Genomic DNA, 25,212 nt, shown 5'->3' on the forward strand with positions numbered 1-25,212 from the left:
AATCGAGTGAGAGGTTATGGCGTTGGAGTTACCCCCACTTAGTTGTCTGCAATGAGTCGATGTACCCAAGATGCCAGACAAGGTAGTAGCAGTAGCACTGCAGAGGTTTGTACTCTAAAGACAGAGATAGCACAAATAAAGCAGATATATGAGACACAGATAGAGGACATGAGGCAGAGTCATAGGACCAATATTGCAGAGTTAAAGCAGAGCCATGAGTTAAAGATACAATCTTTGCAGGATCAGCTTGACCATATTTCATCTTTTTTCTAGAGATTTGCCCCTCCAGTAAATAACTAAATCTATTTGAATATTTTACGTAATTATAATGCATTCTTGTACGAGCATAATGACTTTCGTACTGTTACTTTCTAAAGTAATTTTTTTTCTTGTAGGTTGCTGATATTTTATCTACTAATAGAGATGATGCCGTCGACCCCTGATACATTGTAAATTGTTTATTTAGAAATTTAATATGTATGTTTTTAATATTTTCGAAGTATAATGTAATCAAATATGATAATATGATTTTTTTTAATGAAAAGTTTTTGTTTGTGATGTGACTTTTGTTATTTATGTGATTTAGTTTGTGTATTTGTTGTGTTGGAAAGTAATGTTTACAGGTTTAAAAATTGCTTTTATAATTTTTTTTTAAAAAAATCACTATTGCCGATGCTTAAAAGCGTCGGCAATAGCGCCTTTGCCGAAGCTTTAACGCGGCGGCAATAAGCAAACAGGCACGGCACGGCACACCTTTACCGATGCTTTAAAGCATCGGCAAAGGCACAAGATTGGGCCGACACGACTAATAAGCGTCGGCAGAGTCCAAAGCAAGCCGACCTAAGAAAGCGTCGGCCTATATTGCCCGACGCTTTTAAACGTCAGTAAACGGCAACTTACGCGGCGCTTAAAAGCGTCGGTATGGATTCAGGTAATACCGACGCTTTCAGAAAGCGTCGGAAAGAAAATCTCTCACCCTCACCTGCCCGATACTTTTGCAACGCTTTTGAAAGCGTCGGCACGCTTATAAGCGTCGGTAAGGATTCTAAAAAGCGCTGGAAAATGTTGGTTGTTTTGTAGTGGCAGTATATTTCAACTTTTTATATCCTTTCCACACCAAACATTTATCACTACTACGAACAGTTTAATACGTTATATTATATGCATGTGACTGTATGAGGTAACCTTCACATTTTTCGGCAAAACAATGAAAATGTCCAATATGTCTGCAGAATGCTCTAATATGCTGAATTCACCCATGAAATTCAATAACTAAAAACACCTTAGCAGACTGTATAAACCAGTACTTGTAAGTCACACCAATCTAGCTTGTGACCCGACAAAACAAATGTGCAACTACAAGACATCCAACCACAAAAATAATCATGTTTCTAAAGTGCCTATTTTCAGATCCAGCTGGTTGTGACCCATGCAGAATTCTGAATTTTGCAAAGTATCACAGCTAGACAAATGTAAAATATACTTCTGCAGAATACGTTAAAAAAGGAAAAAAATTTACAAAAGAAATAAAATAAAAGTAATGAGATAGTATATACTTTTTCGAACAGAATGGTGGCTGCCCACCTCAAAATAATATATACTCAAAATAATACAAGATCGAAGGAAATTAGAAGTCTAAAAGAATACCATGCAGTTTTCCTCTATGTTTTTCTCTACGCCCAACTGGACTTAATTTCCAACATTCCTGAAGGAACTTCAGTAGTACAAGGTAGCCACAGGGCACAGTAGCGACTAGAGATTCTCTTGAATATTAGTACTACCAGTGCCCTCAACAGACCATAAATCCTTTCTTTCTTACTATACTACACCAGAGATTGGAATAAATAATTACTATATCTTAATCAGAGTCATCTAAAACACACGTTTTAATCCATGGTAATGAATCTGAGGCTTAATGCAAAACTTCTGCAATATTAAAAAGTCATAACTCATAATATTTATCCTTGAAAACATTTTTTTGAATGGAATTGGAGGCAACTTCGCTCCAGATGTATTAAGGAAAAGAGAAGAATGTACAATAAAACTCACAGCTTCAGAGAAGCTGAGAAAAAGGACCAAATCTTGTCTTCTGTAACATAGGAAATAAAGAGAGGAAATATAAATCAGGTCTTCTGAAAACAACACTCAGGTCTTCAGAAGACGGTTTCTTTTCACAACCTTGCAATTCTTCTAACTATAACCACAATTGGATCGATCAGTTGGTTTGTTTTGATTCATAAATAGACTTTGTAAAGCACCATGGTTCTACAGGAAATATGCAGTGAGCACAGTATACCAGGCCAAAGCTCCAGCAACCAACATGAAATTTCTAACACATATAAGATCTTATCAGCCATGACTTTTACATGACACTAAACTTGAAGAAAAAATAATCTTAAACAGATCGTGCATCATGGTCCCTATTCTGTATAGCATGCGTAAACTGTGACTCACCAGTAAATCGAAAACCACCCAACGACTGTCTCATAAATAGTGGTCTCTTGTCTTCCACTTCCTTCCTGATCGATAGATCCATGACTATCAGAATCGTCATCGTTGCTGCTCCTGATCTCTGAATCTGAGTGTACTGACTCCTCCTTGACACTCTTCATTAAATTTAAGGTTGTAGGTGCCTTTTGTTTTTTTTTTTTGATATGCTGAGCAGTTGCCTTCTAACCCTTCGTGCCTCTTTGATAGTACCATATTACACTACAGGAAAAAGGGGCAATGCCGACTTATAAATGCCGACACTAGGTAGAAGCGTCGGTAATTTTGGCTCCAGCGTCGAAGCGTCGGCAGGCATATGACTAATACGAGTAAGACGACGCTTTTAAGCGCCGTCGGAGGCCAAAAATGGATAAGGCATAGACGACGCTTTTAAAAGCCTCATCGGAGGCCAATATAGGTCGGTGGGGATAGGTGAGAGACGATGCTCTCAAGTTCCGTTATAAAACAAACCCCAGTGCCCCTCGGATGAAAACCTAGCTACTCAGAGAGAGAGAGAGAGAGAAGAGGGTGGAAACCCAGATGTCGCCATCTCCGAGGACGCTGGATCCCGCCATCTCCGAGGCCGCGGAGGTGATCCATGCCCCAAAAGCCGATCCTGCCGGCGAGGAGCACCACCAGTTCTTCCAGATCCAATCGGACGCATGCCCGACGGTGGGGGAGGCGCCGGTGAAGTTGGTCACGAAGACAAAGAAGTCAGCAAGCGAGGCCGAGCAGGCGAAGGTGGTTCCTTGGCCGGCGACGGTGAGGACGAGGACCGGGCGGTAGGAGGCGAAGGCGGAGGAGGAGGACGGCATGAGGATCGGGCGGCGAAAGGCGAATTAAGGCAGAGGGTAGCAACATCTCGAGCTTCATCAACCGCTTCCGGCTTTTCTCTGCTTCAGATTGGGGATGAGGACTCCATCGATCCATCTTTTTTCTGCTTTTCGCTTCTTTTTGTTGCTAAATTTTGTAAATTTGTAAATGGAAAAGAAACATCCTCAGATTGGGGATGTAATTAAGGGGTTGTAAATTTGTAATTTGTAAATGGAACCCAGATAGGGATGGGGTTAAGGGATCCTCTCCAAGTTTATTGTAATTTGTAAAAGAAACATAGATTATATGTAATTTTTAAAAAAAATCATTAGGTTTTTCGAGCTTGACTTTTATGAGTTTATAAGCAGCCGGGCTTGAATTTTCTAAGTTTATTGTAGGGCTTCTTCATCGACAACAGACTCCAAATTTTTGAAAGCATATATTATCTAAGGTTGCTCGGCAAAGGCCGATGCTTATGAGCGTCGGCGGACTCTAAAATAGAATGACGCTAATAAGCGTCGGCATACTTCAAAATTAGCCGACACTTTCAAGAAGCGTCGGAAAAAAAATTTTCACCCCCACCTGCCCGACGCTTTTGCAATGCATTGGGAAGCGTTGAGACAAAAATTACCGACGCTTATAAGCGTCGGTAAAGGCTCTAAAAGGTGCCGGAAAAGCCTTTCTTTTTTATAGTATTAATACTCTTAAAAGCATCAGGTGCAATCTACAGTATCAACCCAGTTCAGAATCGAGATGACTCGATGGGAACCGATCGGTTCGCATCAAGTCTGCACCTAACTAACCAGTTTCGGCCGGTTCGGACACGTACCGGCCAGCTCTGTTCAGTAAAAGATCGGTTTCGGTCGGCTCGGATGGTTCGAACATTTACCGATCGGTAAAGGACCGATTCTGGCTAGCTAGATAGAGGTTCGGACCGGTACAGGGCCAGAACCAAATGTATTAGGCGAACATATCCGATTTCGCACTGGGTCGGTTTGGTAGACCTTGGTTAAAATAATGCAGTAAGAAGCAAAAGATAAATATGAAGAGAAGAATCTATTTGCTGCCAAATTTTAAGCTACTAAGAACACTGAATTCACAGTGATAAGCTATCCATTAGCAGCAATGCTGTTTGGAAATTTTAGCATCACATTATCATGTAGAATAATGTGACTGTTTCAGCATGACAACATCATTAAAAATGACGCCAGGAGCTATTGAACTTGGCTTGAAATTAGAAGGAAGACGGAGATGTCAACTAAAGTGATTGTAGCTAGGCAGAAATCCCACTACGGCACGAACGACATAAGATGTTGGAATCTAAGCGGCAATGGTGACCTGCACAGTAGCTGAAAGAGGAATGAAGGCAAATCATGCTCTTCCAAGGCCAAAAACACCACCTTAGCCGGTCACTCCAAGGATACAACTCGTACGACGCTCGCTCACAAACTCTAAAAATCCCCCAAAAAGGACAAAGAGAATAGAGAGAAAACAAAGGAAGAACAATTCTTATAATAGAATTTTTACTAATCAATCATTCAAGTACGATTAGAATAGGAGACACAAAAGAGTATTTATAAGTAGTACAATATAGTATTTCTAATATTACCATGACTCAAATAATTCTAACTATTAACTTTTCTAATAACATCAAAAGTTCTCATAAGAAAAGTTTATTAACGCCAAAACTTCCTCAAATATGCTAACATAAAAATTTCCTAAAAAGATATATGGTACCCAATGTGGAGTGGTACCCAACGTGGGACTCAACCCATGCCCACCAGGACAATCATAGACGCTTCGGTGTCGAAAGACCATCAAGAACCAGCAATGGTGCAATCTTGATATAAGTTGTCCCTACATTCTTTAATGATGGATAACAATGCAAATATCAGTAGTAACATAATATATTCTAAATGGATATTTTTCTGGATAGATAATTGGTGTCCAATGTAGGACAATGCTTAATGCGGAATTCAACCCGTGCCGATCAGGTCAACTCTAGATGCTCCGGCATCAAAAGATCACCAGAAAATCAGCAACAGTGCAATCTCGATATAAGTAGGCTCAAGGTTCTTAAGCCCACATGTGGACATTGAATGCACGAGCGGCTTAGCAAAAGCATCCCCTTCAGGCAAAAGATAATTAAGAAGAACAACTCTGAAGAAGGAAGAGTGTAAAAGCAAGTCAACTGAAAGGATGTGATGTACGAGACTACCAAAAGCAAATTGCAGAAGATGGATAGAAATTCAGTTAGCGATAAATCATGCACCAACTGGGCAATAAGTAGCTGATAATTCATATTACCTTTTGTACTTTGACAAGGTATGCAAAATAAGCATTATTTTGAGATTGATTAGCGAGCATTTTATACACAAACTCCATGCCCTCCGGCTCATCAATCATGGCCCCTTTCCAGAAAGCTGTGCCTCAAACTAACTCAGCTAATTTAAAACCAAAAAAAGTAGGCCACAGAAGCAAATGTGTTTAGCAGCAAAGTACCGGTAAAAATAATACGATCAGGAGGTAATTCTGGTTTAAGCAATGCAGGTCACTGCATTGCAAAAGGAGTTCGTGTGCAGAACCACTCATATTAGCGCGTCCGGTACTTTACGCTGGCGTGTTAAGATCAAACATGTCACTATTCCGGGATTCGGTAGGTAAGATAATTTGCAATTAGATCGAACAACTTTCTAGGTGATTCTTGCATTTCATCGGAAAAATGTTTTCTGATGCTTTCTTTGTTTGATACGTGCAGCCCATGGATGATGGATCCTTCGCAAGGATCTCATTTCCCAGCTCCTACAGCAAGTCAGTCAATTCCGAGGCAATAATCCCTCCATCGACGTGAACTACTGAAACTTAGAAGACCTCGCAGCACAACCAATCCCTCCAACATAAGTATATAACCTTTGTATAAAGAGGTGAAAATAAGGGGGGAAAGTAGAAGGAAAAAGGAACCCAGATATGCAACCTAACCATCTGGCCTGGCAATGAAGGACTCCGAATGACAGCTGACTGTCTCATCTAATATGGGGACTCTTCCTCCCGTCCCCCTCTATCTCTCTTATAATTTAGTGAAGAAGGGGGGAACTCTCTCTCTCTCTCTCTCTCATGCTGACAAGGAAAGGAAAAGTGTGACATGAAGACAAAAGCAGGAAGGCAGGCGGTCTGGCAACGGGAACTACTATGGGGGAAGAAAGGAACGCGGGGAGGGATCTCAGACTTCAGAGCACCTCACTTGCTGTAATTACTATAACTACAGCACGTTATAATTATTGCCTCTGATTCTTCCCTTTTTTTCTAATTTCTTGTCGATGAAAAGGAAGGAAGGAATCCCATGAAACACGCCCAGCGACCATTCCCACCACCACCACCCCAACTTCGCACATTATCCTGTCAACCCGACTTCGTCGACGTATGTTTCTGGGGGCTTCCTCGCTCTTTCGCTAACGTGCTCCTTGGTCGCACAGGAAGCTCGTTCTAACATGCACCGCGGATGCTATGAAACTTGATTACTTCTCAGAGCGAGACAAACGAAAAAAATGAAAGAGGGAGAGAGGGGAGAGGAGGAGTTACTAGGGTGGTACCGGAGACGTAGGGCGGCCAGGTGGTCGTCGAAGGCGTAAAAAGGTCGGAGAGCTGGCGCTCGATGGTGTGGAGGAAGGTGGTGGCCTCGTCGAGCGACCGGGCCAGGTCCGACCGGTACTTCCCCAGCACGTCGCAGTACGTCTCCTGGAAGATTTTATATGTTATATAATCATATTCGCTAATGCAGTGCACTTGGAGATATATAGCATTCGTATCTTGTCGGAGTGGTTCTGAGGAGGAGTAGGGAGAGATCGAAGAAGATACCATGAACTCGTCGAGCTCGGGATCCGCTCCGGGGAGGCTTGAGACGGCATTCCGTTTGGTGACGTCGTGCTCCCGCCGAATCTCGTCCAAGAGAGACGCGATCTCCGGCGGCGCTCCCACCTAAACAAGCAGCAAAAATACAGACAGTGAGCGACTGTCGGCAGAGAGAAACAGCAGCTGAGGAGGTGGCGAGCTGTTCCTCCATCGTTCCAACGCGCGCCAAGTAATCAACACAATTCAAGCAAGATAAAAATAATCATTTCGATGCATACGGAACATAGGAATAGGAATAGAAGAGAGCGCGTGTAAATCCGGAGGTTTCCACGGGAGATTTTGTTTAGGAGATAACACACCAAAAAAAGAGCAGCCTTCCGGTGAGATCGGACTCCAGCAGTGAAAATTCCAACTTACAGATAAATAAACGGAATAACGCACGAAAATATCATGAAGGATCTTCTCTCCTATTTACCGTCGAAGATGCAAGAGGGCAAAAAAAAAAAACTGCCAGAACGGAAACAATTAGGAAAAGGAACAACCGACCCCCCCAAAAAAGGATCGTAACACTCGACATACAGGGTGAAGTCTTTGAGTATTTTCATAATTTTCTGATTAAGGGGAGGAAAAAATTAAATGGAAAAACACGACGAAGGAAAAAAAAAATGTAAGGGGACGGTTTCTCGGGACTTCAAACAGAAGACACCGACCGATCTTCAAATAAAAAATATATATTCCCTTCTTCTGTGAAACAAGGCTGACTACCTTTTGGCAATCTATATAGGCTTCGAGGAGCCTGGGATAACAAGGGTGGGAGGCGATCCGAGCCTTCATGTCCCCTGCCATCTCCTCTCCTCCTTCCTCCGGGATCACCGCCACCAGCTTCCCCGACCCGTAATCCAGCGAAGGCCTGTCCCCGGCGAGCGCCAGCAAGCCCTGCAGCTCCTCCCCCGCCGCAAAGTGCATCCCGCACATCTCCTCCATCGATCCCGGACACTGACTTTCCGATCGAAGCGCGATTCAGATGGTGCCGGAATCTGGTTTTCCTGCAACTAAAAGGGAAAGGAGGAGGAGGAAGCGATAGCGGGGCGAGCGAGACCGACCGTTGGATCTCCGCCGTGGGTGCGAGCGGGGGGCTTTTTCTTCAGTATATCATTTATCCATAATATTTATTTATTACATTATATATAAAAAAAAAGAGAAAGGATTCACCCAAAAAAAAAGGAGGGGGGAAAAAAAAGGAAAAGAAAGAAAGGAAGCAGGTAAAGAAGAGCTTCAAGAATAACAAGCCTTTCTTGGAATGGATGATAACAATTAATTAGTAAAGCCGGGGCCTAATGATATTTGCAGCCCGGGCCTTCCAGAGAAAGGAGAACGGCAACCGCCTGTGTTCTACTGACGTGCCAGAATCTGGTTGGCTCGACGATTCAGCAACCCACGTCATGGATGGTCTGGAGCGCGGGCGGGACTAGTCCGGCCAGCTTTGTCGCCTTTTAGTCCACGACTGGATCATGAGTCGCCAGGCGAGCACGGCGGGTAAATTATTTCATTTACTCGCCAACAGCCCTGCTGCATGTCCGTGCACCATGTACGCATACGGCCCACCGGTGTCTACGTGGGCTGCAGATAAAGGAGGGCCGAGATGAAGAGACCGTGATCTAACGGCTCGGACTTCAAGTTTAAAGAAATTAGAAATTTTGAGTAGAATATTACCTCTGGATTCGCCGTATCCCTCTCTCTGGCTGCTGCTGTTTTTTTTTTTTTTTTTTTTTTTTTTAAGATGTGAATATTATTTGTTTTTTAATCTCCGCTTCCGTACCTCGTTCGATGAGTTGTGATTGATTGATTGATTGACCGACCGACTGACTGACTGACCGACCGACCACTGCAAAGATAGGTCCCTGTGCGGACCGATGACCCCTGCAACGGGCCACGAACATATTAACATCGGAGCTGCTGGGGGGCCGTGGAAGTCATTTTGCAACGGAGTGCGGTGAGGGCCCGGTGAACCGAAAGGGACCGGAATTAACAACGCTTTCTTGGACACCGGGAATCTTTTGCACAAATTAATAAATTAACTGGAACCTAACATGATCGTTTGCTGTTCAACATGCATTCCGGACCATGCAAATCCGAATTTCGTGTCTGCTTTCTAGCATCGAACTATGATTCCACTGGAGTTATCCGATGGAGAGTGGATTTCTTATATGTTCTCTGTTTTGTTTATTGTTCTCCCTTTGGTTTTTCTGCTTCTTGTTCTGTGTTGCTTCTCGCTGGAGTTGTATTCTCCTTTCATTCCACCAAAAAATAAAACAAGGAAAATAGGAAAAAAAAAAGATGACAATCAACTAAAATTCCTGCAGCAGAAGAACAAAAATATCCTAAAAATTGAGAATATTGCACATCTCTTTCTTGTTTTTCTCTTCCAGCAATTATTAAAGAGGTCTAAAATATGTCCTCTATTTCAATTTCTCTTAGTCCTGTATTGTTAGCTGCATGGAATCCTGTACATGGGAAAGAAACGCCTGGCCTCCCGGCCTGCTCTATAATAGGCCAGGCCCAAACTTGCCATGTTTACACCCGCTACGGCCCGAATGGATTTATAAATATTGATGTTGTTAATTATAACACATATAATAACATTTTGTATTTTTAAAAAAAAAAATCAAATCCATAAAAAAGGGATTGGGAATCAGGATTTACTATCCCCCCGATCAGATCGAGGGAAACCCTCGCCTCTCCTCCGCTCTTCCGTTCCGCGCCGCGCCCCCTATCCTTCAACCCAAGCTCCTCCTCCTCGACATCTGGCGACGATCACCGGCGGCAGTCACCCTCTCCGACAGGTAAATCCCCTCCCTCCCTCTGTCCACTTACTCCTCCTCCTCCTCCCCCTCTCTCTCTTTCTCGGAACTTTCTCCTACTCCTCCACCTCTCCGTCGCTCCGAAAGCTCCGCCTCATCTCTGTCTCTCTCTCTCTGTCGCACGCCCGCTCCTCGGATCGAGCCATGCGGGACGGGCCGGATCGGGGCAAGCCCGACCGGCTCGATTTATCCGGCCGGGCCCCGGCCCTCCTATTTTACACCGGCTCGGATCGGCTCCGGTTTTCAGGCCCGAGGGGCGAGGCTGGATGGGGCTTGGACCTGATATTCAGACCTCGGCCCGGCCTGAACCGGTATATGCACCGGTCTACCTAGGGACTTTGAATAATTTACGGCTCAACAAGATGCCTATAAATAATATTTTCCTTGACTCAAAAGGACTTTTTTTTTTTTTTTTTTGCTACATCGGACTCAAAGGACTTCAACTATGTGGTTGTCAATAATTTTTCATCGACATATTTCATATAAAATGAACTTTTCCAACAAGAGAGCCGTTTCAAATTGCTTCAGCCGTTCACCAGATTGCATCAAGTGATGTGCTACCTTGGTTCTATGAACACAAAGACTATGATCAATGCCGGAAGCATGAAATGACCTGGACAAGGCCATGCATCGAATATTTGGGCATTAGCTCGGCCGGAATGACCTCTGTATCTGATGCTCATGCAGGATGGATGTCGACAGTTGCTATTTGGACGGAAATGCTGACGCTGTCGAGTTTTGCCCGCATCATCCCTTTCACCATATTCTGGCTGCCGCAACGTATACTCTAGAAGAGGGAAATCAACCACATCGATCCGGGAGCATATCGCTTTTCTCTGCTGATGCTGACGTTGGGCTCGAATTGCTTCATCGTGTACGCACAACTGGTATTTTTGATATAAAATGGAATCCGAGTGGAGATGGCAGGCGTCCTTTACTCGCTCAAGCTGATGCGGATGGCTGTGTAAGCCTTCTTAGTTTACAGTCGAAGTCGGGTGCAGAAGATCACGGTATTTACATGTTCCATTTCTTCTGCTATATGTTTATTGCATGTTGTGCCAAGATAAAGCTGATATATGATAGCATTTTTTTTCCCTGGTTAAACTATCAAGTCAACATTCCTTTTGTAAATGTTATTCTGCCATTATAAAGCAAATTATCTCGAGTTTGTTTTGATCTCATACATGCTTCTCTCTTTTGTGTTGTTGTGATATTGCGCAGGCACTTGTTGCTGATCAATTCTATATATAAAAATATTGCTTTGTCTTGCAGTCATTTGCATTAACTTTTGGTTTTTACGAGCTTCAGAATCGATGCTTATGAATACAGAGCTGTGGCTATCTGTTGCTTGTGTTTAAACCATTGCATAACTTCTTTCTTAGCTTTGATGAATGCTGATAATCTTTTGTAATCAATTAATACCATGAATATCGTCGACCTGAAATACTTGATGAATGCAGGGACTGTTTTGAGGGAAGTCTGTTCGGAAAAAATCAGTTCTGCCATGTGCTTATGTGTGGACTGGAACACATCGGCAGGGTCCATTTCGCTTGGTCTTTCAGATGGTTCAGCATCTATCGTCACTGTCAGAGAGTCCCAATTGCAGTTATCGCAATCATGGGCTGCCCATGAGTATGAACTTTGGGCTACAACTTTTGATACCTGCCGCCCGCACTTATTGTTCACTGGCTCAGATGACTGTCGTTTCAGCTGTTGGGATTTGCGAGAGAGCCCATCCAATTTAGTGTTTCAAAATGCTAAGTCTCATAAGATGGGTGTGTGCTGCATCGCACAGAACCCCATGAATTCTAATATGCTACTCACAGGAAGCTATGATGAATCTATCAGACTCTGGGATATAAGATCAACATCAAAACCTGTAAATGAGAAATCTCTTTGCTTAGGAGGTGGTGTTTGGAGGATCAAGCACCATCCATATATATCAAACCTGGTATTGGCAGCGTGTATGCACAATGGTTCTGCTATTGTCAGGATAGAAGAGGCGGATGCTATTGTAGTGGAAGCTTATAGGGAGCATGAATCATTAGCATATGGAGCAGACTGGCAAAGAGGAGTACGCTTGGAAGATGGGTCCAATAAAGGTTCTTTGGTTGCTACTTGCTCATTCTATGACCGGCTTCTCCGATTATGGAAGCCAGAGAGTGTTATGGTTAAATAATTCGATGTTGTTAAATCCTTGACATTCATCTTGCAAACCGAAGAATGTCATGTCTAGTGCTTCTTATTCTCTTCAGTATAATCTCCATCAGGTAAGTTGTTTCCGTGGATATTAAATTGACATTTTCTATGTTCTTTTTGCTTGTTCAGCAACCTATGTTATCTTTACAAGGAAAAATTAGGAGACTAACATGTACTGCAAACTCCTGGGAGATATATAAAAATGTTTTAGTTACTGCCATTTTGCTAAGGATCGCAATCATGCTTGGCGAGGCATGATGTTTTTTATTACTTCCTGTTGTATTTGGTGTAATTTCTATTAGCTGAACTGTTTTTATGGATCTTGAGCTACAATTTTACTAGTACTTGGTGCTTGTTTGGGTTGCAATACCATCCTCACATTTGAAAGTAGGTGATGAACTCATGTTGCAAACTTTTAGGAGAAGCATACAGAACTTCTATTTCCTCTCATTTCTCTGTTTTTAAAAATGTTTGCCCGCTACCAAAACTCATGCGAAAATTGTTAGGATCATACTGAAATTTAAAAAACCTGAAACAGCTCTAATGAGCTCAATGTCATCTCGAGGGAGTCCTGCGCAAACTTTGGGCCTCTGCTCTTCATCTTGGATATTGGTAATAATTGCATTCCAAAACTAAATGTCTCGGAGGGAACCAATCATGCGGTGAGAATGTGGTCCTGACACTTGGTTGCTATCAGACAGGCATCCTGTCTCGATCATCTTGCTTGTAAACAAATTAGTGTGGCTCATGCGAGTTTCAATGCAATTTCATGCAAGAGAAATAGCCTATTTTATTTGATTTGTAACCCATGATCGAAAGGTTTGGAAGAAGAAAAAAAATCAAAATACAATTTCATCTTACTTGAATTTGCTTGCTTGAATTTCTAATTCATACATCTTCTAGCAGTATGTTATTTTCATGGTTGATAAGGTTGGGAAGCTTTGAAGAGATTTTCTTTGAAGAGGTGTTTGACCTTTGTAGATACATGGCTATTATCACACTTCAGAGAAAAAACAGATGAGAGAGAAGGGAAAGAAAGAAGAGTAAGGTACCAAATGACCCATTTGTTAACTCCAAAAATATATGAGCAATAATTGACAAAGTAAATGATTGTTAGTTTAAAAGGGAAAAAGGAGCACTATTTATCTGAAAACAAGTGGGAAAACTCGGTGAATGCTAACCAACTGAAACGTCCTATGCCCACCAAACACAACCAGTTGGTCTGAAGATCTGATATTCGGAGTATTTACATCCATGTTGGTAGATTTTACTCATAGCGAGCAAAAACCTACCATAATGTATAATGTCCTTTGTAATAAACAATGTTCCTAAATATATGCCAATACATTTTGTTATCAAGTACAACTTCCATCACCTTGGAAGTATGTCAGTCATGAGATTTTTCTTCCACATCAGCTGGCAAGTCGTATGAGTTATTGTGCGAATCTCACATTCAGCACTAAACCAAGCAGCTATTTTTATTCTAGATAACCGAATGAACTCCAGCAATTGTTGTGCAAGTTGCAGAACACCTTCTATGCAATGTACAGATACTCCAGTCAATATTGTTGTAGAGCTCAATCGAAAAATGACCATGTGTAGTCTACTATTATATAGTATTTTTGGAAAATTCTTGGCCTTAAAATGTACATGACATGATTAAGATAAGGAGTGCTTGCTTCATGCATTAAGTAGCAACTCTTATTACTAATGCAATTTTGGGTCATGTAACTTGGCATCCAGCCCCACTATATTTATGGTTAATTCAGTGACCACTTGATAAATCATGAGTGTTGCATCTGAATCCATGTCATTCCTAACTGGTCTACTTCTTAACATTCGAGTCTTTGATGAAAATGCCAATTGCATGTATCTGACGTGGAATCACTGTCTGGAATGATACAAATGACTTAGCTACTGAAAAGTGAAAAGCTTTTGCCTTGGTAAACTTTTCCAACTACTCAATGTTATGCTTCGGACAATAACTTCAACATTAAACAATTGAGTAAAAGTTAATGTTAATATAGGTATAAATACTATGCTGTCAATTTGGAAGTGTGTATTCGTATATGACATCCTTGAAGTTTTTAACCAGAAATGTGTTTTAACCCTCATTTTGACTATTTAATTTTTTCTTCTATCATACTTCAACGGGGCTATTTCTTGGTGCAATGGTAAAGGCTTTTGTTGACAAGCGCAATGGCATGAGTTGAAGTATTGGGGGAGCCCGTTTGTGCAAATCAAGGTTAGAAGAACCAATACCGGACCCCATATCGGTTCTTCGGCGGGACGGCATGGTATGGGCTTGTGCCGTGCTAGACCCATACCGACACAGAAGAACAGACGAAGAAGAGGGAGAATGAGAGGGGGGGGGGGAGGGAGGGAGAGACGCCTGTGGAGGGCCGGCGGAGGCCGTGAGGGGGCCGGCGCTTGGGAAGAGGGCCGCTTGCAAAATTTGCTGATTCGTAAATGAAGCATCCGTTTCTTTTGAAACATGGGCCTTTTTTTGCTTACAAAATTTGTCGATTCGAAAGAAACAAGGGTCGGTCGCTTAAGCAACCCTTCTTTCTCAGCATCGCCCCCCTCGCGGCCTCCGCTGAGCTTCGCCGGCCCTCCGTCGGCATCCTCCGCCCCCCTCGCCGGCCCACCGGTACGGTTCGAAATGGATGGAACCTGCCAATTCGGATCGATTCTGCCGACGTTGCAAACAAAATCAAAGATTAGATCTGTCCACCTCTTCTAGGACCAAAATTACCAAGATCCTAACTTGGTAATGGCCTTCCCCCCCACCCCCCCACCCCCTTCTATTGTACCTTATCCTTTAATGTTAAAACTCGAAACTTTCAACAATTTTTTGAGGCATATGCCAATATAAACGCACATCCTGTGACAAAAGTGAGTTGGGCTTTTGTTGCATAATGTTAAGGAGGTTATTAGGATTGTCCCGTGCCAAAAAAATATGTTGGGCTTTGGTTACATAAAGATGAGGAAATCATTAGGATTGTCGGCCACTTTAGGGTGGGGGTCTACGGAAACTAAAAGCTTATTGTACCTGTTTTGCACTGCTTAGGCTGGCCTCTGAAGCAAGATGATTGATTTTGGCAAGCTGTTTAGGATACTTTTTCCTCTCACTGTCAAAACCTTAATGTTGTATATGCCTCGTTGAGCATGTCTATCACCTGGTTTATTTTGCCTTGTAACTGTCTGGGAAATTAACTATTTTATTTATAGATCATCTGAAAACCAATTCATTTGTTTACTTTTCATGTTCTTCCTCTCCTCTCTTTTCCATTACTACCTATTCTGATGTATGCCAGTACAAGTGGAGTGCCTCGAATGGTATGTTTCATCTGAAAACCTCCATCTTCGAGTTTTTTTAAGATCAAATTTGATGGATACATACTAAAGAACGGTAGAAGAGGCCCGAACTTTAGAGTGGTTGTTGCTGGTGATTGTCAGATATTTAACACCTCGGTGCCGGAGGTTGAGCTGAGGGTGACATGGGCTAGGTTGGGCCATGGTGTACGAGTACTGCGGGCCAGAGTAGTCATGCTTGAGGGAGACTCGACTACAGTTGTTGATTAAATCCAGTAAGTCACTGGCGGTGAGTGTGGGTGTCACCTCTTTCTTCGAGACATCCGGACTATGGTTAGTGGTGGTGTGGTTCACGCCAAGCATGTATATAGAGAGGCCGACGGGGCCACATACGAGATAAAGAAGGTGAGCTATGGATTCGGGTCGGACGTCGCATATAGGGCATTATTGCGGCGACAGCCAACCTTCTTCTCTGCTGATTTGTTCCTCCTCCAACTATTTATTCGTTGTTAATAAGGTTTACAACTCACCACAGGAAAGGTAATTGTACTGGCACCTGCATGAATGATATGAGTTCAAGACTTCTCAAGTGGTGAGATTCCTTCTCATTGGTGGTGGTGCTGCTGATATCATGAATGCTGACGAAATAACGGTGCACTCTTGCCGCCAAATGAGGGGACTGGATGATTCTAACATCAGACTGAAGCTGGCAATGTGTTTTGGATATGTGATGGTATGGATGTGTTGATACAACACCTAAAATACTGCCCAGTAACATAGGAGAGATGTGCGGCAGGCCAGAATCCACATAGCTAATCCCAAATAAATAAGGATTCATTCTTCTAATTTTGACGGTGAGAGATGATCTTCTAATCCTCTCTCTCTCTCTCTCTCTCTTAAAGAAGGATTACGCTGTCATTTCGTAAGAGGAAAGACTAAATTTTTGGCACTTTCTGAGGATCAGCAGTCTGTTGTCCATCCACTTCGCGCTCGTTAACAGTTCTTTAAAGGTCAGCATTGAGATTCCCAAGTTCCTCTGCCGGCAAACTTCATTAGATCCCATTGGATAACCAACTTCCGCGTGGATCCACCCTCGAGCTCTCTCCTTCTCTCTCTCAGTCGCTCTCCCCTCCAGACCTCCGGCAGGGAGCCAGCCATCCACTGGGGGGAAAGAAATCATCAGTTTGTCCATGTTCAGGTCAGTGGCTTGGCCAAATCTAGCAGAGCCTTCTGGACAAAACATGTAAAACCGGCAATTGCATGACCACATTATGTTGCTACTCCGTTCGATGGTAATAAAATGCCATACCAGAAACCGTGTGAATTCATGTACTCCATATGATATCCTCTTCCAGCATGGTTTGCTACTGAATCCTGGCAATTTAACAGTTTCTGAAGATGTGCCCGGCTTACGCACCCCATCATTTCTCTTGCATCGTTCTGCAAAATATTACAAAGCAATTCGTCTATGCTCTCTTTAAAAAGCCTAAAACTCATGCATGGTGAAACAAAACTCATGCAATTCGCCTAAAACTCATGCATGGTGAAACAAAATTAATAGATGTTTCCATTGGCTAGAACCTACGACCTCCTCACCAAACGTATTATTGCTTATCAACAAAAATATGATGTCCGCTACGGCATAGAAATGCTCTTTGCGATCGAATTTTGATGGAAGATACTTTTGATTCACCGAATTTTGGAAAAGCTACACCCATAACTTCTGCCACGATCGTACATGACCCAAGATACTAAATACCCGCAAAGCCATCTCTGGCTGACACAGTGGAATCACCTGATCATCTTCTCCACGATCCCTTGCCAACCATTAGCAAGGAAGCATAGAGGAGCTCGTTCCATGAATCGGGTATTCCCGGCAAGCACCAGTGGCTGCAGTCCTGAGTCTTCTCAGCAGCGATCTGCTCTTCCACTGATTGATATTTCTTTCTGTATATGGAAGGGTGGCCGTCCTTCCTATAATCTGTAAGCCTGCTGATGTTGAGGTAAATAATCGGTGTTTTCATCTGCTTTATAATTTGCTCCAAAGCTCTCATCTTTGAAGGGTAATGTGCAAGATAGGATTGGTTGAAGATTGGCTCGGCTTCCTTGTGACACTGCCCACCAGAGTTCCACTGCCCCCCCCTGCACCAGATAATAAGTGGAGAAACTGTGCATTCAGTTTCCATAATAGTTTTTATTTTTTTTTCTGAAAAAAAACGTGATGAGTATATATTAGTTGTTGAATATTTTTATACTTTTAGATCCCAATTATACATAGGGGGGAAAATTACAAAATACATGCAGTCGTTGCAACACCAATGCAACAGCCCTAACATGTAGGCTCTACCTGAAGTGAAATGAGGGGCTGTGGGTAGATATCTATGATGTATTATTAATGGGAATTTAGTGCTTTAACATTGACCATTCTTAACAGACTGTTCTACACTCTCATATAGAAGTGAAGAAACTATATATGTTACAATGCAGTGATGATCTATGCATGTGTGGTTGTCATTGTTTATGATGTGTGAATGCACACTGGATAGATTTCAAATGCAACAATGTGGGCACTCCAGACAAGCATCGGGGGACAAAAATTATGTTTCGTCAATTCAAGACACTCTAATCAAAATAAAAGAAAATCAGATGACACATGACAAAATAATAAAATTTCTTGGGTTATCAATGAAACTTGGGCAAGACAGCAAGCAGGTGGTAGGAAGATGGTTCAACTTTGCTGAATTGTTGTAAGGCTGATTTACTCGAATATGCAGTGTTGCTCAAGCTAAGATGTTTGCAGGTCTCAAGAAAGATACAGGGTGAGTTAGGCCCTTGGCCACCATACCTAGGCCAAGCGCAACTAACCAGGCTGTTCAGACCTCAAGCAGTTGCTTACGCATGCAGCAGCCAAGGAAAAAGTATCAGCTAAAAACGCTTATGTTGAAAAAAAAAATCAATAGATTATTTCGCAATTTCAGGTTCTTATACGTTTTAGGATCAAGTTTGTAATTTGCACCATTAACTTTGTTTTAACCAAAACTCCGATACTTGATCCAGGGCCGTCCTATGGGGTTTGGGTCTCATAGGATCAATGGAACTGGAGTGGGCCTACAAAATTTTGAATCCCCAGCAGCACTATCGGCAGTGTCTATGCCAGTGTTTCTCCTTGTGTTTATAGACTGCTATTTAACATATGTAAAGGATGCAGGTAACTCAAGACTCTGGAAGATTCCTATCGGCTGATTCAGGTTTAGGTTCTTCACCATCAGATGTTACCATATACCATGATTAACACATGTTAACATTAGAGTTCCAGCAACCTAGCCACCTAACTTACACTTCATACAAGTAGATGACAATTCAACCACCTCAAATTATCCAACATCAACATTTTCCATCAATTTTCAATGTCATCACCAAGCAACCCACGCTGCAACCGGTACATAGCTTAAGCAACCATTTACCTTATTCTATCCTTGACTCACCTATTTGTTTCACCATCGAAGCTCTATACATGTGCCAGCTTGTGACTTGTGAGTTTTCCCTAAAACTCCTCCTCTCTTATATTTAACAACATATAAGTAACTGGTTTTTTCATCTTTTTTCTTAGCTTGATGAACTTAGAGATAATTTCCTAAATGAGAATCACATCATATGCTTGTGATAGTGTAACATTTATGATGTAAAAAAATGATAAAAAGAAAGGAAGAAACAAAGAATGAAAAAAAGGGAAAAAAATAAAAATATCTATACATCAAATTGTCAATGAAACATGAATCATTTGCAATAGCAATTAAAGCTCTTTGGATCACACTCAAAAAGACTACCCGACCTAGGAGATGGATATGTTAACAGACATGTTGTTTGACTTTGGAATATAAGTTCTGTAATGTCTTTACATGATTATTTAATTTTAGTTCTACTTTTCAAAACAATAAAGGAGACCCTGCTGCAACCATGGATAGGTTCCAAGAATCACAAGAATCCAATGCAACACATTTTTGTAGCATATGCTTGAGAACATCATGCCAGACTTCAGAAGAGAAGGGAGAGCAAGAGTAGCAAGTATAGTTCCTCAGAGATGAAGCATCCAAAAAACAAAGCAGAGGCAAATTTGTTTGAGGGATTTGGCACCAAAAGTTACTGATGCCTAGTTTTTAAGGGTTATACCCAGTATGAGTGAAGCAAACTAGCTACACACAAAAACCTTCTCAAAGGGTAGGTAGCTAATGCCTAATAATCAAAACATCTTTAGCAAGGTGATTATTCATTTACATGAACTTATACATCGACTAACTTTGCAAATGCCAACGGCCTACTGTTACACACCAACTTAAGAATAGGTCGCAGAAAGTTGGAAATATTATTATTCCACTTGTTTGAACTGGAATGACAATTTATAGTATCTGAGATCTTTCTTTCTTTATTTTTTTTTCTGATTAGATTGTTTAAAGCAAGATTTGAGGGTTCAGACTAAGGTCTAGGCAATCCAACAAATGTTGCAAAGTGAAAAATAAATAAACTACCAAAGCAGATTATCGAGGGATAAAAGAAATGGAGTATTACAAAAGTTCTGTGCTTTCTTTAATTAACAAAAAAAACTCTTAGCACTTATTATATTTCTTAGAGCCCTTCCTACATATCATGCAGCCTTTGGTAGTTTAGACAGTGTTAAAACACATACGGATGCATGAAAATGTCAGTTTTCAAATGTTAAAAGTATGCAATTGATAGTTTGGATGGAAGAAGGAAAAAACCGACACTTTTCAATTAAAATTCCCCTCTCCCGGGCTTTCCCATTTTCTGCAATCCTGTTGTTTAAAGAGTAAGGTCATTATTAGTTTCAACAGAAAAATGTCTACGTTTTTTTACAGCCTATACTTGGCTAGTTAAGCTAGCAGGCAAGCCATGCAATAAAACAATATAAACCTTCATCATTGGTATTCTTAAATGTATGCATTCATGGTATTATTCTGAATTCTGACTCATCTAATTTGAGGTTGTGGGCCTCTGGCACCAGAGATGTACCTGAAGTGCGTGAGAGAATATCCTCTGAAAATAACTTGTGTTTGCTTGGAATTGATGTTCTTGTCAACCCATCTAGCCCAAGTGGTGATAGCCTTCTTGTAGGCTTCCATGACCTTGAGAACTGGATACACATGGTTACCTTCTTGATAGTAGTCAATTCTGCTTACTCCACAATCAAAGAAAACAAAGGAGACAAAAAGGAATATGCAAGTCAATATTCTGATAACTTGCAAGGAGTGGATGTAAAATTTTTACATGTCTCAACTTCCTTTGTATGAACTGTAATAACCAAATTGGCATGCATATCAAAAACTAGCTACAAGAAAGAGATGAAATCTTATGGAAAAACAAAATGTACTCACCCTTTAGATGTTTTTTCATGAGTCCACCAGTGGCCTGTATTGAAAACTACTATATCAGCTCCACGATATGATGAGGTTGTTTCATCCAACATGTCCAATCTTAACTTCTCATCCTCAGATCCATTAGTATTTTTATAATATAATTCCCTAACCAGAAATGGTGATCTAACAAAGTCAACAGAGCATTCATAATCCTGCAAGCTCTCATAAGGAAACTTGAATTAAGTTCACATTCGGACAAAGGCGAAACCCATATTAATTAATACATGAAGTAAAATGCTAGGCACCTTGAATTTGAAGGAGTAATAGCCTCTTGTTTTGAACTGGCTTCTTCCCGAGACTTCATAAACTCTTTTTTTATATCTGACACTATGGCGAAGAATGCACACCAAAGACTCCCACATATTTCGGTTCAACGAGTCACCCACAAACAGTATCCTTTTGCCTCTCAGTCTTTCAAGAAAATCCGTTGCGTTCAATCTAACAGAAGCCCCCAACACCCACACCCCAACCAAAAAAAAAAGGTTTTATTGGAAGATATTTGAGATGTGTGCAAATATAAGATGATTTGAATTTGATGGCTGATATGAAAAAACAACTAACACTTGCCTGTACAAAACTTTGTTGCTTATCAAAATATAAAAGATGCCTACACTTGTGTTCATGCTGTTGCAGTTCCAATTAATGGGCAGTCAATATGTCTTTACTCCTATCAACATGTGAGTTAAAAATGGAAAGCAAACAATGTTTTTTGAAGGTATCTTATTTAAAACAAGTGTAATTTGTTTCAAACTTGCAAAAAGATTAAGAATTTTTTTCATACCGCATAAAACCTAGGCTCTGTAATTTTCAAGATCCTACAATGTACAATAATAATGTCACTTGCTGTTGCCATTTGATTGCTAGTAATAAGTCTACTACTTTCAATCATTATAATGACCTAATAAAAGTTGCATGATCTTCATTGCTGTGTCAGCTTCTGCTAAGAAGGGACAGTAAGTGAAGGCTAACACGTCCAACCCTCCAGGCTCAAGGGTTCCTCCTTGTTTAATAGGTTTTGCCAGTTGCATCAGAGATTTCAATACTAGGCACGATATAGCTAAAGCTAGTCCTGCAATGAAGCTTCTTTTTATCATAACAATGTAATACAGCAATTACAGTTCACACCTACATTTGATTTCTGTCTTGCTTCATCACCATGAATGGGCGGGTTGATCAAGTCTTTTATGTTTATAATAGTTCTCATGCTCGCTTCCATGGTTCATTCAAGCGCTCCATCACCGTTTGACAAACATTTTCCCAAAGTATAGTAAAAAAAAAAACTTAGTTGCCTAAGGCGGGAGCACATGCTGATGCAGGTGAGGGTAAATGGATCCCCTGTAACAGTAAATATTTAGAATTCAGGTGCAAGAGTGAAATAACCTAGGAGATTTCAAGGTGGCGCGACACCCTAGACAGACATTCCTGCTATTTAGGAACATATTACAGATTCACTTGGGAAAAAACCATTAAACCGAGAAGACACAAACTGAATGGAAAATTATCCAACAGAAAGAGAAGGGGGGGCATGTCCAATCCACCAGGCAATATAATATCAGCAAGACAATGATTTCATCCCAGGTTCACTAGGTGGGCTTGAGGAGCCTTTCTGTCATTCCGTAATAAGCAAGCAGCCAGCATATCATCATCCTCACCAACTGATGGTAACAATTAGCATGCTCCAAATTTTTCTAACTATTATTGAGGTACGGATACATATTTCTTCTTTTCGTATTAATTCTTAAAATCACCTATTTAGCTTAATTAAATACAGACCAACAGCACAGCTTCTGGAGTGCCGGGAAATGGCTGAGCAAGTCCTTAAGCAATAGAAAAGGCCCCGAAGTAGAGAAGAGTCAGCATCTGAATTTGCAGACATACCAATCAACTTCCAAGCCAAACAGAAAACAGGCATAAGAAGTTCGTAGCAATCATTCCATTGCAACGTTCGATTTCAAATGACAAGGTAGATGGTACCGAGCATTATTGCCTTTCCCTATTGTCCATTGCTTATTGGAGAGTAAAATAATTTAATCAAAAGAAAAGGAAAAGAAAAGAATCCGTTACCTAGGAATGTCGCAGTGGTAGGGTTGCCATCTCCATTTCAAGAAGCCATCATCGGGCCTTCCGTTCTTATGGCAGTTGAAATCATCGTCAATGTAAGGACAAGAACCCGCAGGGTAGTATGGCTCGTGTTCGTCCCTCACCCATCTTCCGTGAAATATATCGCACTTTCCGGACAGCCCTCCCAGTTCCGGTGCCTTGATGGGACCGGAGCCATTATTATGGTTGTTGTTGTTGTTGTTGTTATTCTTCTTGCCTGCTGAAGCAGCCGCCTCCTCCTCCTCCACTCGGTCGCTAGCCCTCCCTTCACCACTGCTGCGGTTTATGATCTTACTATTCCCTCCTCCTCCTGGATCAAGTCGGTTCATTTCTTGATCCTGCCCGCCAACTCTGTCATTTAACTCGAAAATCTTTCCGTTATCACCGTCTGTGGACGCGTTTTTTCTTGTTGCGGACTGGTTTTTTTCCGGAACCCCGCCGCCTCCGCTGGGGCGGGCGCCATTGCCCGGACGCGGAGAAGAAGAACGATTCCTCTTGTGGGTTGTGTTCTCCTCCGGCGGCGCCGTTCCACTTCCGCCATCCTTTATTGCGACGGAGGGTTTCGGTTTGTCCTCCTGGAACTCGATCTTGCCCGAGAGATCGTGGGCATTCACCGAATAATTGCTCGGCTCTCCAGCCTCCTCCCTCACCGTCGTCCTCGACGAATTCCCGTCGCCGCGGGCCGTCTCCAGCCCCTCTTCCTGGGATGGCGAACCCACCGCCTTCTGCTGCTCCGGAACGGAGAAGAACCAGGAGAGGATCGAGGAGGAGGAGGAGGCGTTGGGGGGAGCGCTGAGGAAGAGGAGGAGAAAGATGACGAGGAGGGAAGCGGCCGCACCGACGCCGAAGCCGGAGACGACCCGGCGCTTGGAGGAGAGCAAATGCTCCAGGAAGAGGGGCTTCCTCAAATCCATGCCAGGGCTCGGACCATGGAAAGAAAAGAAAAGACGGGATGTTTATTTCACGGTTGGTGTTTGTTCTTGAAAGGAGAGGAACAGGCGGCGGCGGTGGTGGCGGAAGAGTTACAGAGTTCGAGAGGGTATGGACCTTCTTTACTCTCGGCGACGCGCAGACGGTCGGCGGAGAGATTGAGAAAGCACAAGTGAGTCCGGTGCTTACGAGGGAATTTACGAGGCTTTTGTTTCTTTTTGAAAGATTACAATCTCACAGCTCCGATTCACACGCATATTTTTTGTACTTTTACCCCCCTCAACGAAAACAAACAAAAAAAGATAAAGATTACATTGCAACGCGATTATATTTATATCCATCTACTCCATAATGGAAAGATGATGAAGACGGCCGTTAAGCCACGAGAGGGGATGCATCATGTATTTATGTGACCCTGTGAAGGTACCGGTTTCTTTCTTGTACATTCCCGATCCTGCCCTTCACTAAAATCTCTGCTATCTTCTTTTTTTTATAATAAAAAATATAGACTTATTGATCTATAGTTGGCCATGCGTTCGATAATCCTACCGGTGGGAGCAAGGGAAGATCAATATCTTGTGTATCTAAATGTATGAATAGGCTCCCATTGATCTGGCCTAAATCTAATCTATCCATCATAAGTTGTTGACCATTTTTAAAAATTTAATTTCAAAAAAAATTGAATTTTTTGCAACATCCAAAAACGAAAGAAGATAATAGTAGATTTTAATTCATATAAGACTATAGCAACCGCCTCCAAATCTTAACGGATCTATGCTTCCTTCTTTATATAAACAATACAAGAGATCCAAAAAAAAAAGGAGAAAAAGAATGGCCATAGACTTCCAAGTATAGATGGCGACAAGCTCCCATGGCAAAAAGCTTCCACGGGAAGGCTCTCAAACTCTCATGACTACTTCTACACCTAATTCCTTTTTACGGCCATCCTCGCATGTTGTCTCATCTCCAGATAAGACGCACGTCCTTAGAAACTAAGACATAAGTTCTTGGAGGCCGCCCTTCCATGCTACCTGAGACATAAGCACCGTGTGTATGCAATCCGCATCATTCGAGACTAAGACGTGAGTTTCTGGAGGCTACCCTTTCATGCTATTCGAGATGGGAGTTTCACACATACGGGATGCGCAACCACCACCCAAGTTGAACTCCTATACCGATCTTTCCATATCGAGCTCCCTTGCTGAACAATCTAGATCGAACTCCCA

The 25,212-nt window shown here is 42.0% G+C and overlaps 3 protein-coding genes across 4 annotated transcripts in view; 1 reads left to right on the forward strand and 2 right to left on the reverse strand.

Moving 5' to 3' along the window:
* LOC103723136 (homeobox protein knotted-1-like 6) overlaps positions 1-8,769 on the reverse strand; it is a 35,368-nt gene extending 26,599 nt beyond the window's left edge. Inside the window, exons 1-3 of the mRNA XM_039134453.3 lie at positions 7,915-8,769; positions 7,156-7,275; positions 6,891-7,035 (exon numbers count right to left, since the gene is read on the reverse strand). Coding sequence (XP_038990381.3) covers positions 6,891-7,035; positions 7,156-7,275; positions 7,915-8,133 — 484 coding nt within the window. The 5' untranslated portion in view covers positions 8,134-8,769. The remainder of the gene's footprint in view (positions 1-6,890; positions 7,036-7,155; positions 7,276-7,914) is intronic.
* Positions 8,770-9,822: 1,053 nt separating this feature from the next.
* On the forward strand, positions 9,823-12,429 carry LOC103723134 (Transducin/WD40 repeat-like superfamily protein). The gene is made up of 3 exons (XM_008813955.5): positions 9,823-9,992; positions 10,698-11,020; positions 11,471-12,429. The coding sequence occupies exons 2-3, from the start codon at positions 10,699-10,701 to the stop codon at positions 12,187-12,189; spliced, it is 1,041 nt and encodes a 346-aa protein (XP_008812177.3). The 5' UTR covers positions 9,823-9,992; position 10,698; the 3' UTR covers positions 12,190-12,429.
* Positions 12,430-16,410: 3,981 nt separating this feature from the next.
* TBL2 (trichome birefringence-like protein (DUF828)) lies at positions 16,411-24,384 on the reverse strand. 2 transcript variants are annotated; one of them, XR_015973544.2, is made up of 6 exons: positions 23,021-24,384; positions 21,202-21,394; positions 20,915-21,108; positions 20,553-20,711; positions 16,834-17,666; positions 16,411-16,754 (listed from the first exon to the last, which is right to left on the reverse strand). XR_015973544.2 is itself a non-coding variant. In XM_008813953.6 (5 exons), the coding sequence occupies exons 1-5, from the start codon at positions 23,968-23,970 to the stop codon at positions 17,324-17,326; spliced, it is 1,839 nt and encodes a 612-aa protein (XP_008812175.3). In that variant the 5' UTR covers positions 23,971-24,384; the 3' UTR covers positions 16,411-17,323. The 2 variants fall into 2 exon arrangements, 1 of the variants encoding a protein (XP_008812175.3); XM_008813953.6 differs by having other exon boundaries at positions 16,411-17,666.
* Between the last annotated feature and the right edge of the window lie 828 nt (positions 24,385-25,212).

This window comes from Phoenix dactylifera, chromosome 15 (genome assembly GCF_051530095.1).
Source record: "Phoenix dactylifera cultivar Ajwa chromosome 15, Ajwa_hap1_PhDact_Kaust_v1.1, whole genome shotgun sequence".
In the NCBI taxonomy this organism is placed as follows: domain Eukaryota; kingdom Viridiplantae; phylum Streptophyta; class Magnoliopsida; order Arecales; family Arecaceae; genus Phoenix; species Phoenix dactylifera.

Bases quoted from the DNA above. Each gene is read 5' to 3' on its own strand.
- TBL2 (XM_008813953.6), bottom strand. From the start codon at position 23,970: ATGGATTTGAGGAAGCCCCTCTTCCTGGAGCATTTGCTCTCCTCCAAG. The intron at 20,712-20,914 runs GTGAGTACATTT...TGGAGTAAGCAG, and splicing joins CATGAAAAAACATCTAAAGG to AATTGACTACTATCAAGAAG. The intron at 17,667-20,552 runs GTACATCTCTGG...TATCTGGTGCAG, and splicing joins TATTCTCTCACGCACTTCAG to GGGGGGGCAGTGGAACTCTG.
- LOC103723134 (XM_008813955.5), top strand. From the start codon at position 10,699: ATGGATGTCGACAGTTGCTATTTGGACGGAAATGCTGACGCTGTCGAG. The intron at 11,021-11,470 runs GTATTTACATGT...TGATGAATGCAG, and splicing joins GTCGGGTGCAGAAGATCACG to GGACTGTTTTGAGGGAAGTC.